The sequence below is a fragment of the Phocoena phocoena genome, chromosome 7 (assembly GCF_963924675.1).
Source record: "Phocoena phocoena chromosome 7, mPhoPho1.1, whole genome shotgun sequence".
NCBI classification, from domain to species: Eukaryota; Metazoa; Chordata; class Mammalia; order Artiodactyla; family Phocoenidae; genus Phocoena; species Phocoena phocoena.
In genome coordinates, this window is record NC_089225.1 from 37,374,384 (window position 1) to 37,394,844 (window position 20,461).

The 20,461-nt window shown below is 33.5% G+C and overlaps 1 protein-coding gene across 9 annotated transcripts in view; it reads right to left on the reverse strand.

Moving 5' to 3' along the window:
- Positions 1 to 1,948: 1,948 nt before the first annotated feature.
- Positions 1,949 to 20,461, reverse strand: part of PRPF40A (pre-mRNA processing factor 40 homolog A) — a 53,278-nt gene continuing 34,765 nt past the window's right edge. For 4 of the 9 annotated variants that reach the window (XM_065880541.1, XM_065880549.1, XM_065880548.1 and 1 more), the window contains 18 exons: positions 20,220 to 20,244; positions 19,191 to 19,562; positions 16,937 to 17,045; positions 16,378 to 16,442; positions 15,851 to 16,015; positions 14,689 to 14,797; positions 13,674 to 13,824; positions 12,562 to 12,695; positions 7,803 to 7,917; positions 7,542 to 7,633; positions 7,293 to 7,409; positions 6,829 to 6,966; positions 6,522 to 6,617; positions 5,474 to 5,560; positions 5,291 to 5,387; positions 5,146 to 5,207; positions 4,361 to 4,492; positions 2,892 to 2,984 (listed from right to left, as the gene is read on the reverse strand). In XM_065880541.1, the coding sequence (XP_065736613.1) occupies positions 2,892 to 2,984; positions 4,361 to 4,492; positions 5,146 to 5,207; positions 5,291 to 5,387; positions 5,474 to 5,560; positions 6,522 to 6,617; positions 6,829 to 6,966; positions 7,293 to 7,409; positions 7,542 to 7,633; positions 7,803 to 7,917; positions 12,562 to 12,695; positions 13,674 to 13,824; positions 14,689 to 14,797; positions 15,851 to 16,015; positions 16,378 to 16,442; positions 16,937 to 17,045; positions 19,191 to 19,562; positions 20,220 to 20,244 (2,159 nt within the window). Of the gene's footprint in view, positions 2,985 to 4,360; positions 4,493 to 5,145; positions 5,208 to 5,290; positions 5,388 to 5,473; positions 5,561 to 6,521; positions 6,618 to 6,828; positions 6,967 to 7,292; positions 7,410 to 7,541; positions 7,646 to 7,802; positions 7,918 to 12,561; positions 12,696 to 13,673; positions 13,825 to 14,688; positions 14,798 to 15,850; positions 16,016 to 16,377; positions 16,443 to 16,936; positions 17,046 to 19,190; positions 19,563 to 20,219; positions 20,245 to 20,461 lie in introns of all 9 variants that reach the window. The other 5 variants (XM_065880547.1, XM_065880546.1, XM_065880544.1 and 2 more) reach the window with 2 other exon arrangements.

Sequence of the window (20,461 nt, forward strand, 5' to 3'; positions counted from 1 at the left end):
ATTAGCAAAAATTAAAGGATGAAATAGCTGTGATACTTCGATCATTTTCAAATTTACTGGGCATAAAAAGTATTACTCCCAAGGCATAAAAAGTATTTTTATTGTTGAAAACCATGAATAATCTATATGCTGAAGCTCCTTTGGGTAATGATAATGAAATGCCGTCACTGTGTTAAAAAAAAATGTTGGGACCATTGCTTTTATTTAGAAGTATTACGTTGTTTAAATACAGTTTGGAAAGGTGCAAAGAGTTCTTTATACTTCATTAACTTTTCATACAAATTCAATTTCCCCACACAGGAATTATGTACTGGGAGGAATAAAAACATCAAATATTTGAGGTTCTGGATTTTGACTATTAAGCATGATATTATTAAATGTATTAGTGAATTTAATCTAAGAGTTCATTAACATTAATGATTGATAGTGAGGGAAGATAAGCCCTTAACATTTACCTGAAAGTCTGAGGCTTAACTGAAAAGCAGAAATTCCCCTTATCTGAATATAAACAATACTTTCCTATTTGAACACATTTTTAACATATCTGTTCAACTCTAACCAATATTCCAAGACATTTCAACTTTTACCAGACTGAAGATTTAGAAACCTAATCAAATGGATTAAATATATTCACACACAACTCTGTTTTAAAAAAATCTTCCCATTGCCTGTACCTTCAGGCCATAGTATCTTTCTGGCAACTAAGTATCATTTGATGGGATCACTAAGGAATTATAGCCACTTCAATTACATGTTTTATAACAAGGATGTTGTATTTTGCGTTAGAATTTGTTTATCAGTTTCGCTTTTAGGTCAAATAGTTTTCATGGATTAACTATAAGGAAACTTGAATTTGTACTGTCTTGTAGGGATCTGAGGTTGTGATAAGACAGACAGTATCTCTATAAGAAATAAGATATCTAATTTGAGGACATGCTAAACCATATCAATAGCTTTTTATTTAAATAGAAAAATCAAAACTTTAAAGTTGTACTTAAAAAAATCATCATTCATGGAAGTAATTAGAAGTTTTAGATTCTACATTCTCTTGTGAAACATCACTAGTATTTCTGCCAATATCATATGCAGATTTTACTCTGACTTCCATGTCAAGTGTCTGACATGATTAGCAATATTAACTATCAATCATTACGAAGGGACCTCTGAAAATTAAGTCTAGGCAACTTCCCTGTTGCCAACCAAAGCTGCTGTTATACGTTTTGGTTCTAATATACAACAGGAGACTAACCTCAAGCAAGCACTTGGCTACTTCACATTTTCTAAAGATAGTCATTCTCACTTTCTACAAAGTCATGTCATATTTCACAGCAGAAAAATGACTTGGCAGTGAGAAAACTTCAGGACCCCCTCCCTGCCCCCCGCCCCCCCCACCAACCTGCCTTGAGCCTTTCAATAGTGGATGCTAGATTAATTGAAACAAAGCAGGCAGGGATGAACAAAGAGTCATCCTGGTCAGTCCCACTTTCAAATTAGGATGGTGAAGGAAAAATAAAATAAACTTTTTGTTCTTCTGAATCCCAACCTGAAACAGGATTGCCCAAAGTGTCCAAAATAAAAAAATACCTAAGATAATACCAAAGACTATGTGCTATAATTTACTTATTTACTTAAAAAAATCTCCTGCACTGAAGGAAAATAGTATAAATTACATTACCAACCTTCAAAAGTTAGCATGTAAAGAGTATTCTAAACTTCAAACCATTGCCTTTCTTAGAGTATTCTGTAGGAAATTTCATAGATCAAAAACAAATACAGGGGTCTCAAATGCACTGATTTATAATATTCTTAAATATTAAAAAAGGAAAGTAACTTAGCTATGTGGGTTAGCTAAAGCAAAATTTCAGGGATTTTAGTATCTTAACCCTTAAAGGATCATACAATTTTTTACAGCTGAGCAGTTTAAGTAGAAATAAATACTAGTACACACTAGAAGAGAAGATTTAATAATTGATAAAAATGTACAAAAATATTCAAATCAGAAATGCTTTAGAATGTGTACCACGAAGTCAGTACTTCTCAGTGAGGAGGGAAGATAAAAGACTTCCTCAATGAAAAAAAGCAAGAGAAAGATCGGATTTAAAAAAAAAAAAAAAAGACAACTGTTAAAGAAATCGTTTAAGTCAACATTGATTTGTTTTAGACAAGGATATTGCAACCATCACTTAAAGTTTGGTGGCACATTCTTTAGTAGGTCCTTAAGGCAATATATTTAAGCTAATTTACAATCTGATTTGATGTTAACTTTTTAAACATCACCTCAAAATAATGCCCTCACAATAGCCTTTTTAAAATGTATTTAGATGTTTCATAAAAAATAATGGTGGCTTTATTATAGTAGTGCTCAATAGCACCACTATAGTTAAGGGTCTACCAGGTTTCCATTAAGAACACCTATGTCTGAGTTCACCTTAAAAGATCATATCGGCTTCAACCAGTTGGATAGTGCACAAAAAAGCAGTTTTATCAGTTGCTGGTGCTTTTTTTGTACTACTAGATATTAAAAAATTTTCATTATATCTTCAAAATCCAACTTCTATAAAGTAAATCAAATCACCTCATGACTTAGACTTTAGAACAAAGTAGAGACACCTGCAGTTATCAGTAAATTGCCACCTTTAATCCATTCTGCAGTGCCCTATGAAAGGGTCACAGAAAGACAGTTATGACTGTATGAAAATATGATTCTTGATACAGAATCAAAAGTTATTTTCAATTTCCTTTGCTTTTTATAAAGTCCACAATAACAATACTTAAATGCACTTTTTTTTCTGTGATATAATTAAAACCCAGTGTTATTTCAATTGAACTTAAAATAGAATCCCTGGTCTGAATTAGACTTTAAATCATACTGTAAACATATTTGGTATAATTTATTGATCATCATCCAGTTGCTCCAAAAGGGTCCTTCTACGCTTTTCCAATTCCCCTTCACTCAGTTCACTGCCAGAAGTATCCCAATTACCCTGAAAAGACAACGAATACAATTATATTTGTGTCAGGACTCAAAAGGTTAAGTAGTAATGAACCTTTGAAAAAAGAATCCACATCTATGTGGATTCTCTTCCACAAAAACAAATGCATCATAGGGTATGAAGACTGATCTCTTTCCTAAAAGCCTACCAATGGGTTGTTAACTAAGTACTCCTTGGTTACATTAGGGGAGACACTTAACTTAGAATGAGACTTTTATATGGTGTTTACTTTCAGTTTACATTAATATGTAGATCGGGGGAATAGTACCAGCTTTTCTTCCTCTTATACAACTGAATATGAAACATCTTGTTTCCATTTAATGGAAGCTGGGTGTTCATTTCCTAAGTATTATATTCCATGCTATTTCTTCCGATTCTAGGTTGTCCTATAAGTGTTTTATATTACATAAAAGTATCAAGCTTTAAGCATACTATTGCGCCCAGATAAGGAAACATTCCAGATTTATGAGGACAATAGTTTGGCTGGAAAAAATTTAAAACAGACAAAAAAACCAAAACAACTGTGAGAAGCAACTTTTCAAAAGTAGATTTTTCACCTATCTTCCTTCCCCCTTCAGGGATTTCATTTAACCTACTGTGAAGAAGAAACTATTAAGTTGCTAAGTAAGTATAGAGGAAATCATCATTCCTCACCAAGGATGTGCATCAGACTCACCAGTGCAGCTTTAAAAACAAAACAAGAACAAAAAAAACCCTCCACCCTATTCCCACTGAATGAGAATATCCAGAGGGAGACCAGGGCTTACCTACACAATTTAAACTCTCAACTGGTAACTCAGAGGCATTATACTTGCTAAGCCCACAGCATTTGTGGAACGAACAGCAAGGTGAAGAAGGCTTGTGTTACTGTGCTCTGGCATACATACACAAACACACATACAGGGGAAACTGAAGACTAATTATATAATTTAATAAAACATTAGATCTGGCTTATTGTATCCTCCTATCTACTTGCCCTCAACTCTTCCCTCCCAATGATTAAAAGCTGCTGGAAAGCTACCTTTTGAAACTGGATTTAGTAACAATGACAACTGTGGATATGGTGGAGGGAAAACCTGATTTGAATCTCTTAAAGTTTATATTCTTATGTCCATTGGTATTGGTATGTCCAATTGGTATGTCCATTGGTATTTCTTTGTGAGAATGTACAAAGCAGAAGAATATATCCTTTCTTAGTGGGTTAAACAACTGTTAGAGAATGCCATGTTATTTTTTTAAGGAATATAAAATTTAGGATGCTTAACTTGGGTCATTCATGATCACATACATTAGAAAACTGTGTGTGAAAAGTAGCTGACATTTTTGTACTCTGAAAATGCAGAGATGAAAGAATTCTAAACACTTACAGAATCCTTTCCAGTCTTTTTCTTAGGTGATTTGTGTTTTGACTCTGATCTTTGTCTAGTTCTGTCTTTTTCGCTTTCCCGATCTTTTTCTTTTTTATCCTTCTCCCGTTCAGCATCTGACTCTGGAGAGTCCTGTGTAAATAAAAAAACAATGTCAGCATTTTGATAAAGAAACCATTCCATTAGAAAAAAGTCCCTATATAGGTAATATTTAAGAACACCCACATATAACAGTATGTATGTGTTCCTAGAGTGGTGGAATCTGAATCGATAACCTCAAGGAATTTAAAACATTCCCAAGATTCATGAGATGAAGTTGGTCTTTCCTATGGGAAAGATGACATTCTGGTAGGGTAAAATACCACTAAAAGAGCGTCACTAAATTAAGTGTGCCTTCATCACTAAGATTAGGTGTATCTTGATGTGTACCTAAGATTAAGAGCTGAAGGTAAAGGAAAAAGTTTAAACATTTAAACTTGTGGTTCTCAACAACAGCTCTCTCTCTCTCTCTCTATATATATATATACAATCACACACCCTTGGGTCTTTCTCTAAGATGACTATAAAAAACCAGAGTGGGAGTCTTAACACTGTGTTATTTTTTTTCAAAGTTCACCAAAAGATTTTAATGAAAGATTAAGGTGAACAACAACTATGAAACTCTTGAGTTTAGGTACATACCTAAACTCTGTTGACTGCATCGGACTAGACAGAAATTTCTACTGCCACTGAGAAAGTGAAGGGCAAAAGCCTAGGTACAGTGTAAAAATTAAGAGTTTGCTTACAGATTTATGTCTTCTCTTCTTGCTTTTCTTCTTATGTTTTTTTGATTTCTTATAACTTCTCTCTAAGCAGCACAAAAAGAAAAGTGTCAGAATTTGAGGACATCCAAGTGTCAATGATTTTAATCAAGTTAAAAGATATGTTTACCAGATTCAGCACTAGAAGAATGTTCTGAAGCAGAACGAGACTCTGATCGCTGTCTTTTTTTCTTTGAATGGCTGTCATCATCATCTGAATCTGATCCCTACACAATACAAATAATTTCATTCATAATGCTGCTAAAAAATATTTCAATACACTTATGGTGCCATTTTTAATAAACTTCCTTACTGATCGAGAGCGGGAGCGTTTCCTGTGATGTTTTTTAGATTTCTTAGAGTGTTTCTTATTCTTTGAATGATGATGTTGACATTCATGCTACAGGGGCAAAAGAAAAAAATTTCAGAAGTTCACACTTCAGACAGTACATCATGGAGAATTTTTAAAAGCTTTACAAACAGGTTCTTAGAGTAAAACTGCATTCATTTTGCGTATTTCGGATGTACTCTCCCCTTGAAATGGTGCAAAGAGTTACTATCACTTAACAAGGAACAGAAGAGAACATTTTATCCTGTACCCACTCATTTGGACATCTAAATACAACGTTCAAAAGTATTAATAAAATACTTTTTTTTAGCAATGAGAATGGTGTGGGTACAGTAGGGACAATTGATACCCTCCATAAAGGTATAATCTGCAGAATAGTTACACTACTTTCAAAAACAACAAAATATTATTCATACATGGCTTTTCTGATGAACGTGGCTCAGCACTGAAATAAAGAACTACCTCAGAATCATCCATAAAGGAGGTTGGTCTCAGAAATTAAATGCAAAACCAGCTCTTTTCACCCAAGGAGCATTCCCTTCCTAGCCAAGCTTAAGATAGCCAAAGGCAATCTAACTACACATGAAATCAGAAAAGGAAATGTTGTCTCTGTGGATTTTAACTCTGTCACTAAAATAATTATGAGGCTAGTAGGGAAGGAAAAACGCTGCAGTAAAAACTCCAGAAATTGGACCATTCATAATAATTATGATTCTTCATAATCAAGAAATTGATGAATTTCTGTAACACTGTATAAGTACGAAACAAATATGAAAAGTGTCCACTAAACAGATCTTTAAATTCCCATGCAAGCTTAGTTTGTTTCAATTAAAAGCAATTTCTATAGAATTAAACCATTCCCTAATCATCCCAGGTAGTAAGTACATTTGTATAAAATTACTTAAAAGTATAATTTAAAAAACGTACTTTGATCATTCTAAATTCTTCAATTTTTAAAAAAATTTTATGTATTTTGTAATATTTCAGCCACTTACAATAAAACTAAAATTACCTCAAGCACATGCATAAAATCTTTAAATATTCGTTTTCTTTCAGACTCTAGAGTTATATCCTCAAATGCTGGCTCTTTTACAAATCTCTCCCGGATCTGAAAAATTCAGATATGGAATAAATATATGAATACTGAGAAGAGTATACCAATATGACTAAAAGGAATCATAGCAGCAAGTGAAAACTGTGACAGCCCAGCCCCCTCAAAGTGTTTATTTCCTTTCCTGTAGTTATCTCTGTGGCTATGACAAAGAATTTAAAAATTTTTATCTTCAGTTGTAAAGGAAAAAATTTACAAGTATACATACATCTTCCCAGACAGCATCCAATTCTATTGGAGGAGTAGCTTGTTTCAACATACTCTTAAATGCAGATTCTTTTCGTTTCATCTTCCGAGCCTCCTCTTTTTCTCTTTCGCGTTCACGGGCTTCTGCCTTTTCTAGTAACTTTTAGAAAACATATTTAGTCAGTTATAATAGTATAATATAATCTGTGTTAACTGAAATAATTCATTATAATTAATTTAAGTATTCTCCTATCATCTATAAGTTAGAGAGCCAATTATTTTTAGGAAAGGAAGCTTACCATCAGCCATCATCTAAGTACATTATATTCTGTTACCTTACCCTGGAAGAGTGTCCACTACTCTGTAAAATACTATTCCTATTCCCTTATTTCAGTAGCTTACATACAACTTAAGTATTTTTGGCCAAATATATTAAAAACTATACTACTAATCTAGTTGTTCATAACAGTAAAGATGATAACTTACACTATTGAAAGCCAACTTAATATTTCCTGCATCTAATGTGGTTGATCTTTTAGTCGAACTGATTATTGCCACAAAGTCTTCAAAAGTAGTATTTACTTCAACTACAAATCCTTTATCCTAAAAAACAGAAATCTTGTTAATATTAATAACACTAATCAAAGGAACACAGTATCACTTTAAAATATATGGCACAGATTAACAGTTAACAGCAAGTATACTAGTTAATAATACGAAGTATATACTATTTACCTTTAGAATGTCTTTTATTATCTTCTTCTCATCATGATAACGTGCTTTAAGATCCTCAACATAAAACTTGAAAAGGTCAAGTGCAGTTGATCCTAATGAAAAAACTAAAGAAGTCAAAAGCTAGCTCTAATCAAAGAGCTGCAATTACTTTTTTGTTTATAAAACAAAAGAAAGCACCCCCCATGCCCCAACACAACCATCTTTCCCTCTGGCCCATTCCAACTACTCATAACTACAAATTAGGAAAGAGAAGAATCTCACCCGGCTGACCAAGCATATTAGTGAATCTAATGTCAGAACTAATTGTTGGATACAATTCCATCCAAGATGACATAGAATGCAGTTGTCCATGTTCATGCAGTTCATCTAAAAATATCTGGGGGAAGGGAAGAACAATAACGAAACCATTATATATTGAAAAGCCATCTTTAAGGACTTTAGAAATATTGGTATAACATGAATGAAGATACATGTTAAAAACAGCTATATTTAAAACTCTTCTGCCAATGTTATCACAAATATGTTTAGGTGCAAAGCATATTTGCTCTTTGATGAAAGTAAAATCAGCTTTTAGGCAAAAAACTATTTTGGACTTCAGAGAAAAGGACTGTTGAAAAGCTACATTACCTTTCCAGGCTTCAGTTTACTGTCCCTTAAGATAGATCATCATTTCCAGTTTGCAAATAACATATACAAATAAAGTCAAAACACTGGATGTTATCTCAAATGATGAGGCTAAAGAATGTGCATGCACGTTTACTGCAAAATATACTTTTTGTTTTTAAACATAACGCCTAATGTGTTCTGAGGATTTTTAAATTTAATTTTCTTTTCTAACAGGAAGATATACAATTTTACTAAAGCAACATACATATAGTGTGGGGAACTAGGACTCAATCCCCATGTCTGATTTTAAAACCTATTTCCTTTCTTCCATATTACTGTTATAACTTAAATTTTTATATGCTCACTTTACCCTTTTTTTTTTTTTTTTTTTTTTTACTATTTGCCAACTTTCAGGGCAACATAGTGGGACTTCAGTACTCAGCAATTTCCACATTTCCTATATCCTGAAATCCTTAGGGAGTTTTAATTCTATAAATGTCCCTAAATTAGGGGCCAAATTCTGCTCCTAAAATTCTTATACCTGCACTGTTCAACACCAGCAGTATATAACACACAATGATTTTGAAGGTTTATTACCAAAATAAATAAATAAATAAAAATATATTGGTTGCATGTTAAAAGACAATATTTTAGATATATTGGGTGAAATAAAAGGTTACTAAAATTAAATTAGTAAGAAATTAAAATCATGTATGTGGCATACAAATTTTTATTGGGAAGCACTGTCCTGAATGACACCAGACATGTATAATACCACTTCTCTCCAAATAGGAATAAGCATGTCAATTCAGTCTCTATTTCCAAAATTTTTCCCTCAAACTTAATTTCTATCCTTTCGTCCTTACCCTTCAACATAAATGGGAGCTCAACCCTGCTGTGTGATAACCAAGGTTCTTCACCTACTCCCTTTTGAGTCCCTAAAACAGCCTAGAAACCATCTTCAATGATGCTCTCTAGGATCTTAAAATCTACTTCATCATACCTGCTTTGCTAGTATTTGTTTCACTTCTAGGTTGCTGATAAAGTCATAGAATTTCGACACTGAATCCATTTCAGTAGTGAATCTCCTAACTTGAATGAAAATTAGAAATCACCTGAGATTTTTTTAAAGAAAATATGAATTAAAATAAAGATATTTGTAATTTATTTCTTAAAACTCACCAGGTAAGTTTTATGTGAATTCAGGTTTGAAAACCATTATGCTAAAACTGTATGGCTCTTTCTCTCTTTACTAACCCCACCTTGGGAAGGGGAGGAGAAGATGGAAACCAAGTTGCTTCAAAGATGGCTGAGGCTGGTTATTTCTCCTTCCCTTAGAGGAGAAGGCTCCCAACGTTGGCACTAATGACATCTTGGAGCTCGTAAACTTTTTTGTTTTGTTTTGTTTTGGGGGGGGGTGGTCCTGTACATTGGATGATATTCAGCAATACCTCTGGTCTCTACCCAACTAGATGCTAGTAGCAACTTCTCCCCAAATCATGACCATCAACAAAAGCACTAGTTCAACACCACTCACTGCCTCAGGCCAACTCAATAATATGTCTTTTCCCTCATCTCCTTCCTTCTTTTTGTCTCCTCATGTAAGGTCCATAATGTAACTACTCACATATGCTTGAATAAACCTTCAAAGATTTTATTTAATAACAGAATACCCCTATCCTCCAATTCTTTCTTCATCCTCTCCCTTTTTTTTTTTTGGCGGTACGCGGGCCTCTCACTGTTGTGGCCTTTCCCGTTGCGGAGCACAGGCTCCAGACGTGCAGGCTCAGCGGCCATGGCTCACAGGCCCAGCCGCTCCACGGCATGTGGGATCTTCCCGGACTGGGGCACGATCCCGTGTCCCCTGCATCTGCAGGCGGACTCTCAACCACTGCGCCACCAGGGAAGCCCCATTCTCTCCCTCTTGACTGGTTCTCTCTTATCAAAGAAAAGCCACACTCTTAACCCTGAAAGTACTCTTGAACTGTCTTATCAAAACATCAGAGAAAGGTCTGATTTTGCCTCTATTTACCTTTAAACTATTTGGCAACTCTTTAACTTCCCCTAGATGTCGACAGTCACTGACCTTAAATGTTACATCTAACTATAGTTCTTTCAGTCTTATTTCATAAAGAATCTCAACATTTGCCACTTTTGGTAAATTACCTTAGGTGGTATCTCAATGAATCATGTGAAGAAATAGTAAAAACAAAACCACAGATTGTAGTCCCCCTCCTCATCCCAATTTGATTCATTAGGTCTCAGTGGGGTTCTAAGAGTTTGCCTTTCTAATAAGTTTCCAAGAGACAGTGATATGCTGGCCCATACTTAAGAGAACTGCCCGAGGCCATTAGCTTTCTCTGCATGATTAGGGTATGTTATCCCCATGACCACATTTCAGCTTGGAAGAAGTTGAAATGGTACTTCTTTTAAAAACCAATGATGTGGGACATCCCTGGTGGTCCAGTGGTTAAGAATCCGCCTGCCAATGCAGGGTACACGGGTTCAAGCCCTGGTCCAGGAAGACCCCACATGCCGCGGAGCAACTAAGCCCGTGCACCACAACTACTGAGCCCATGTGCCACAACTACTGAAGCCCGCGTGCCTAGAGCCCGTGCTCCGCAACAAGAGAAGCCACCGCAATAAGAAGCCCGTGCACCGCAACAAAGAGTAGCCCCCACTTGCCGCAACTAGAGAAAGCCTGCGCACAGCAACAAAGACCCAATGCAGCCAAAAATTTTTAAAAATTAATTAATTAATTAAAAAACGATGCTGGAGTTCTACTCGTCTCCTTCACATTCAGTTGCTGAAAATTTAGTCACGTTACCACAAGCAGCTATAAACGAGGCTAGAAAACTTAGATTTTAACTAAGGAGCCATGTGCCTAGGAAGGGGAGAACAGATTTTCACGAGGTTGATTAATACTCTTCTGCAACCACTTAGCTTTAATATCGCTTATGAAGCTTTTGCAATGGTTTAAAATAAGGAGAACTAAAAAAAAAAAAAAATAAGGAGAACTATAAGGTAAAATATAACAAAAATAAGGAAATCTGGGTCACAGAAAATATAAGAGAAAGTACAATGTCAATACTGAAACTGGAGAACGTGGGTCAGAAATCCTAATATAAAGGCCACAAGCATCTTTTGCTAAGCCTAAAATATGGCTTTTATGTGTCTGGCATCGTTTCTGATTACTATTGATATAACTGGTATTAGCATGTTTTGCTTCAGATATTCAGCTCAATAATTTTCCTCTGCTACTATACCTCCTTTAAACGTATATTCAAAACTTAAAAGAGACCTACTGAATCAAATTCTGGGGGTGAGGCTCAACAGTCCCTGGTTTTAACAATACTCCGAATGATCCTTTGGGAAACCACTAAGAGGAAACCACAGAGAGTAGTAAATGTTACGTTTTTATGGAATGAAGACTGCAATAATGCTATTGGCTATGGCATTTAAGATGATTAATGATCTTTGGCACCATGGGGAGTTCTCTAAAAGCCCTCTAAGTGATTCTGATGCATGCTAAGTTTTGAGAACCACTGCCTTAGGAGATGACAATGTGCTCTACCCTAAACCAAAACAACTGTTCTTTCAAGAAATAAAACCTCTTATTTAAGTCACTGTAACTTAGCACTTACCCTAATACAGTGTTTAATGAAAGAGACCCAGTAATTAAAACACAGCATAGATTCAAAGTCTGGCTCCACTACTCAGTAGCTGAATTTGGGCAAGTCACTTCATCTCTCTAAGCCCATTTCCTTACCTATATAAATGGACATAACAAAAATAGTACCTACTATCATAAAATAAGGCTATCATAAAAAGAGGTTATAAATTTTAAATGCACAGCAATAAGCAATAACGCTAACTGCTATTATAATTATTATTGAAATGGAAATTTGGTGAAATATAAAATGCAAAAATTCATTGCTCTGTGATAGGCTCCATTGCTGAGAGACTAAAAGTGATACCTGGAGGTCAAAATAAGCCACTGGCCTATATAAAGAACATGTAATCTTAGCTCCTCTGTATAGTGTTTAAAAATTATGGCCCATCCTCAAACCATTCTCTAGAACCTAAAAATCAATTAGTACTAATAACTCATCACACATATTTTATTTTCAGTCCCCCCTCATGATATCTATTCCTCTTTCCCAAGTGAAACCTTATCTATCAGTGCTCACTTTAAATACCAAATCTGCTATAGCCTTCCATGTTCCCCTAGCCTGAAATAGCTACTCTCCTTAAGTGGATTCATAACTAAATATAGAACTTAAGAGTTAAATTTGTATGGATCCTCTGCAAAAGCCCAAGTTAATTGATCTGAGATCAAAATTGTTTACATCACTATTATAGGTCATTAACCATATTATACAATTAAGCTAGAAAACAGAGCTTTTAAAATTACCTGAAAAGATTCTCTGTTTTTACGCTGTCGTCTCCTTTCCCGAAGCAAACTCTTCTGTTTTTCTTCTTCTTCTTCCTTTTCTAAAGCCCGAATGTGTTCTTCAAAGCAAATTAACGCATCTTCTTTATCCATGTCTAGAATTTTTTTCAGTTAAAAAAAATTAAAACGTCAAATATCAGTAAAGAAAGCAGTTTACTTATTCGCATTAACTCCCTACAAAGTTCAAATTCGTTTTACCAAAATATTTATGTTTAAACTCAAATATGACTTCTAATTATCTAAATAGGAAGTGTTCAAGGAAAATTTATTCATAACTTTTTTTTTTTTTTTTTTGGGCCACAGTGTGCGGCTTGTGGGATCTCAGTTCCCCGATCCAGGGATCAAACCTGTTGCGCCCCCTGCAGTGGAAGTGCGGAGTCCTAACCACTGGACCGCCAGGGAATTCCCATATGAAAAATTTCAAAAAGACCTCATTAAATCATAGCCCCCGAATCCGAGGATGAAACAGAGACAACACATATGACACAAGTAATAAAACGAAAATAAAACTGCTGTGATAAATTTGTCAGCAATATCAGAATTACCCAAGGAGTTTTTCAAAGTACAGAATTCTAGGCCCTCCCTCAAACTTACTGAAGTATGGTATTCAGAAGTATAATCAAGAAAGCTGTAATTTAAAAAGCAACTAGGTAGATCAGAAAAAGACAGAACTTGGGGAAGCTTACTGTAAAATAATGCTAATCCATTTTTTGCCTTTTGCAAGCAAATCTCTAAAGTCATTACCTCGAGAGGACAGCACGAGTAAAATGTGGTTATTAATTTGGTTCCCACTAAGTCACATATAAATGGCAAGGGACAATTTCAGGCTTTACCTAATAAACATATCTGAAGAATACCTGATAAAGCTAACTTCAGATTTTGGGGAAAATATTTTGTCCTGAATCACAAAACTCAATTAGAAAGAAATATCCTATTTGGAAACAAACAAAACAGCTTTTCAGGGATGGACAATTATGTAAAATTCAGTTAGTGATCGCATAAAAAAAGTGACCATTCTTCGCTGCTGGACAACTTTTAAAAAACTGTTCCTTCCACTTAGTCATCATTCTTACTCTGTAATTCTTCATCTTCTGCAAAAGTTGGATTATCCATCAGATACTGCTGGGCTTCAGACCAAGTAGTAGAGTATGTCACGTTAGCCATGTTGTCAAGTATGTTTTTTAAGGCTTCCCAATTTCTCTTTCGCAACTGCTTTGCTTGCTCCTAAATCAAAAATATGAATATATGTTTTGAATTTCAAATAAAGTATGACATATAAACTGTAATTAGTGAAGGTTTCTTCACATTCTAACTGATGTCCAAATTTCAAATGTTACCCATTTACTTTAAATACCAACACTCTTTACCTTTCCAGTGCTCTTGCCTAACTGCTTGGCTCTTACCTTCAAAATTTTTTTTAACCTCTCGTCTAAAGCTGGAATCCCACCTCCCTCACCCCCTTGCAAAATCTCTCCTCCCACAACTAGGCATTGTAGACACTGTCCAAACGAAAGTTATAAATCACACAACAGGTAAATGATAATGTGTTCAACCACTTTCAGCTATGTTCAAATTTTTGTCAATAATACTTACATTTCTGTAAGTCTCTTGGAAGACTGGACAGCATACAACTTAGTGCATAACAAAACAGACATGAGCAAAACTAAATGTATTTGTAGCATAGTATTTTAGTGTTTTAAAACACTATCCTACAAATACATTTTAATGGTAATAATTACACATTACTGCTGTTCTTGTAAAATAATCATAAATAAATGCCTTATAAGCAAAAACACTGAGCATTTTTTCAAACTAACAAGCTAACAATAAGTATTTTTTAAAGTGGGCATAAGACAGCCAATTAATGACAACCTAAGTATCAGCTGCACAAATCTCTACCTACTATGTTCACATCAGTACTTATTATTATAGGAGCTATCTATTTTTAAATGTAACTTCTAATAAATAGATCTGTTGCACCATATAAACTAAATAAACCAACAAAAATGAACATGTTATAAAGTAACTCCTAAACAGGATGAAGAAAATCTTGTTTTATCAATAAACACCAGTAAGAGTGAATAATACCTTTTCTTTTTTTGAAAGAAAGAATAAAACATCTTCATAGATTTCAAGACGATCACGTTCTGATATTGCATTCCAGACTTCCATCTCTCCAAACATTTGCTCTGCTTTTCTGTTTGTTAAAAAGATTAAATGTTACTCTATACTACACCATAAAAATTTTAAACCATTTTAATTTTATTCTAAATTTAATACCACCAAATGAACACTCTTTTCCACTCTTAAGTTCATGATTGTATTATAAGAGAAAACTTTTGTATAAATTTTGTTGATTTTGTTTCAAATAAACAAGATGTGCTTTCACTGGTTCAAAAAAAAAAGAAAACTTTTGGATAATTAAGAAAAAGAACAAAACAGCTTAGGCCTTGATTTCTCCTTTAGAGATAGAGGAGATAATTCCAATTGAGCAATGTTTTGTAGTTAAGACTACCTGTACTTCTCAGGGTAGCGACAAAGACTACCAAACCGCTCATGGAATTAAATTACAGACTTCAATAACTGTAAGAAATTTAGTTAACAGATAAAATAGGACTATTGAAAGAAATGGAAGAGTTCTTCACTAAGGCTTTTCTGGAAAAGTGAGGAAAATAAGAAAACATATAGGGAAAATGAACGTAACAGCTTATTGCAAAGATGTTAATAATGAATTACAATTTTAAATAACAAAGCACTCCAAAAAGAAGAATGCTATATAAATGTAAATTTTCAAAAATGCTATATACATAATGAAAATAGCCTATTTCTATTCCACAAATACAAAAAAATCTGAATTCTTTTTTTTTTTTTAACATCTGTTTTGGAGTATAATTGTTTTACAATGGTGTATTAGTTTCTGCTGTAAAACAAAGTGAGTCAGCTATACATAAACATATATTCCCCTATCTCTCCCCCCACTTGCATCTTGAATTCTTATATTAAGGAGAAAGGAGTCAAGCTTTCATTATGAAATAAAGTCTTTCTCCCTTTTTTATTGTAGTCCCTAATTAAAAACTCAGTAAGTCTATGAATTCCACATTTAACTACTGATTTATCTTTTTACTTATGAAACTGTCACATTCACAATCATTTAGCTTTAATGAACATCTGAATTAGTTACTGCACTTGGTAAAAAGTCTGACACAGAGACAGTACAGTAAACATATACCATGATCAGTAAAAATCTTACTTGTATCTAGTTGTGGAAGTCATTTTTTCATGATTTTCAAGAAAACGCTGAAAGGATTCCTTAGCCTCTTTGTATTTGGATCTTGCTTCTTCTTTTTCTTCTTTCTCTGTCTGGACTTTATAAGCATTAAAGGCCTGCTTTTTTTCACTCAACTTTGCTAAAGCACTAAATAGAAAAATATCATATAAGAGTAAATGAAGGTAAGATGATCAAGTGTTAGTGCTTTGAAAAAACAATAAATTTCATTCACAAATTAAGAAAATGTCAGTAAGTTATTAAAGACAGCAAATAATTACAGAAAATAATTTCTACTTTAAAAATAATTCTAACATCTATAGCAGGGTATCCAGACTATATGACAAGCCTTTTAACTTTTCTGGTTCTTATCAGACATAAAGCAACTCAATTATTGGTATCCAAAATAACAGAAGACCATGGAGTGAAAAGTTGTATTATTTTACATAATTTAAATTTTCTAGGCTTGGTTTGCTCAAGATGGAAAGTAAATTAAAAAATCAAACTGTTACCTGTATCGTGGATCATTAATGATCATTTTCATAGCTTGCTCCCATGAAGCATTAGATGGTACCCGCTGAAAATCATTTAATGAAAAGTTAAAATTTCACACAAGTATAGTAAGTCATACAACAGGGAACAAAGTATAATACTCACTGCAAACATCAATCACTTCCCTTTGCAGGAGTTTGAAAAAAGGTCTAAAAAATAATTCACTGAAGCAAGCAAATCTGTGTAATGTATCTATAGACTAAAAAGAACAACTGAAATTTAAACAGACCATGAATACTTCTTTCTCAGACTACTGATTAGAAGACAGAACAATTTTTATGAATAAAAAACCTTATATTAAATACTGAGGTGGCATGTGCTGTGTAGTACCTTACACATTCTTTTTGGTTGAAAGTCAGTTTCTCAAAGTTAAAAAGAGAAAAAAGACAACTTTAGCTCATTTTCAGTCACAGCCGTTTATAAGATTAGTATTTTTAATAAAAGCATCAAGGTACAAACTGCACTGAAGGATAATTTCATTTATTAGATACTTAAAATAAAAATCTCTATTATAAATACCTTTTCCTTCAATAATTCTTTAAATGCTTGCTTTGCTTCCTCCTTTGTATTCCAAGTATATGTTTTTTTTGCTGGTTGGCTTTCTTCCTCCTCCTTTTTGGGAGTAAAACTAGAGAGAAATTTATACATTGTATTTTCAATTTAAATAAACATTTGCTTCATTTAGGAAAATAATATTTTATTATTATTTGTTTGCTGTTGAGGTAAACAAATTAAACTTATTTGACAAGTTTAGAATAAAGTCTCCATGAGACACATTATAGCAACATAAAGAAATAAAAGTACTATATAGTTTTTTCCTCTAACATTTGGTTATTAAGACCTTGTACAAAGGCTAAAATAAACATTTATACTACAACACTAGTATCACTAGCCCACAAGTTAATACTTTCAAATGGCTTATAAAACTTATTCAGCATCCTCATTTTAGTGTCTTAATAATAGGATTTGGGCAAGTGTGCATAAAATATAAAAAAGATGTAGAGATCAATCTAAATCGGGATTGGCAAACTACAACCCATGGGTCAAATCCAGCCTGCTGCCAATTTCTGTAAATACAGCTTTACTGGAACATGGACCTGCTCAAGAGTTTGCATACTGATTATGGCTGACTGCGTACTACCACAGCAGAATTGAGTCATTGTGACAGACTGTATCACCAACAAAACCAAAAGTATTTACTCTTTGAAGGTTTATGAAAAAGTCTGCTAACACTGATCTCAAACAGAAAGAATTACCCAAGAATTGTCAACTGTACTTGTTTGAGGGATCTTTATGAAAAAGTTGTATAATCTTAACATTTCTTCCTTTATAGAAGAGAATGCAGGAAAAGACAAATCAAAAAACAAACCCCATCCCCCACCTTTAAGTTGAATGCATATTCTGGAATACACACTAATAAAAAATACAATTAATTCATACCCTCTGAATCAAGTAACCTTACTTTGGAGTATTTATTTAAAATCATCAAAAATATTGTAAAGAGCACAGCCAAAAGTTATGAGCTGTAAATGATCTACGTTCAAAGTAATTAAAATCAAGTTTATTATACTGACTCAAGCACTATAATAAACAAAAAAGGAAGCAGAAAACAGTTGTTTGTTAAAAATGTGAAGAACAAATTATTGTGAAAAAATACAATAGGTATGAAAAGATGTAAAACAATATTATTCTAGAAGGGCTAAATGTCTATCAGTAGGAGAATACTGAAATTAATGTATATATAAATAATATCATGTTGAATATTAATTATATAAATAATAATATTCAACACGATAGGATATGGATCTCTACTGATGTAGACATCTCTGATATATTTTTAAAATATGCACGTATTTTAAATGCACAAAAAAAGGAAGAAGGATATAATTAAAATGTTAACTCACTCTTTTACGCCTTCAAATATACTATATAGATATCTTTTTAAACTTCTAAACATCAGAAAAAATTATAAAGCTATTTTCATACTTTGGAAAATGAACATTAAAATTAAAAAAGTTTATAAAAGGGGGTAGGAAGATGAAATCAATATACTTAAATATTAAGATGGGTGATCATGTTTGGATCTTGACATGATTTTTTAATATTTTTTTAATATATGTGGATATCTTTAAAATCAAGAAGCACAGCTCAAGGTTACTTTTTATAGCTATAAAAAGCACAGCCATATGAAATATTACTAGATCATAGGGTACATACAAACTGTAAACTTAGAGATACAGCTATTTGGCCTTATTAGAAAGTTGTACCAATTTAACCTCACTAACAGTTTTCCTGTACACTGTTAAATGTTATCTTGATTTTTGTCTACTTGATTTTTGCTTGTTTGTTCAATACTGAACTACAGCAACTTCCCTGCAGTGCTGTAGTAAGCCATATTTCAGAATGAAATAGAAAGAAAATCAATAATTCTGATCCTGTCTTTACAAAATTTTACTCTATTAATCAGGGGATTTTTGCATTGATTTTGATTTAAAATACTGCATTTTGATTACTAAGTTTTTAGCACCCCTTCAAATTTGTCTCTTACCCTATCACCAGCTCTGCTTCCTAAACCTGTGTGGATTAGTTTTGCAACAGTTTGAAAGCATGACCCCACAAAACTCAATCTCAAAAATTATCCATTATCTAAAGGCTTATGTTTTGATTCTCAAAAAACTTTTATTGAACACTTAATGGCCACTGACTAGATCAGCAATTTCTTATATTAATGAAGTCTGGTACTGATTTGCAGAAAACAAGTTACTAAACTTACTCAGCTACAGTTTCCTGCTTAGATGTTTCTTCTCCAGTATTACTAGACACTTCAACACTTTGATCCTGAACAGCAGGGGTACTAGTAAGTTGTGCTTGTTCTTCAGTTGAAATTGTTACTGTATTTTCATTATCTACAACAGTAGCAACAATCGAAGTAACCTCAGGCTCAGGAACAACTGGAACAGTTCCACCCACAGTACTAGAAGCAGAGGTGGAAGCACTTGCATTGGCTGCAGCAGCAGCTGCTGCTGCTGCAGCTGCTGCAGCAACAACAGCAGCTGCTGCTTCTGCAGCAGCCATGGTGCTCATTGTGGTTGGAATTTCTGTTGTAGGAACTGGGGCTGTAGATGTGGTGCACTCTTCTTGTTTACTATATATTTAAAAAAGAGAAAGCTAGTCAGTTCATTATGAATAATCACAAAGCCAAATAAAGTTAGTTTTAAATTATCATAAAATCAAATGAATAAGAGAAACTACTATAAGGGAAAAACGGCAGTGCTGCCAAACTATTAAGCCATTCAAAAAGATTAAAACCACAGTATGAAACTGAATTACTTTGATTTAATTCAGCAAACATTCATGATAATGTATGATAGGCACTCATGCAACAATCTGCATTTCCAGAAGTCCAATAACTGTTTTCATTTACAAAATGTCCTATCAGATTGTATTATGCCATAAAATTTGACCTATATCATTAATTTCATTTCACCCATTAAAAGGAAAACCTGAGTAAAGGAAGGGAGATAATACTGATACAATACTTCATCCGTTCCCAAATTAATTCAAATCAAATTTTGGACTTTTCTGTAACAGTTTTTGTTAAGGATGCTGTCCAAATTCTAATAACTGTCTAGGAAAGCATCAAGTGTGTATCTTGAGTAAACATCTCTTTCCCTACCCCAAATCCCCTGAAGACATCAAACTATCAGGCCTACCATGTTAAATACTATTTATACAGTTAAAACAAGGATGTTATAGGAGATACTAAATTTGTAAATATGTACTGATGTCCAAAACTGCTTACCTGCTTTCTTCAGCTTTGATCATTGCTATTAAAGAGAAAAAAAGAACAGTTACGTACTACATAGCTTTTAAATACAATCAATGAAAACAGACTTTAAAAGGAGATAAAAGTTCTATACAGTAAGATTTACCACCCTTAAAAAAAAAAATCACTACATTTATAGAGTAAAGGTTCTGTAAATTCCAGGGCAGCAATTAAAGAATAAAAACAAACTTTAAATAACAGCAAGTTTTAGGAAAGCT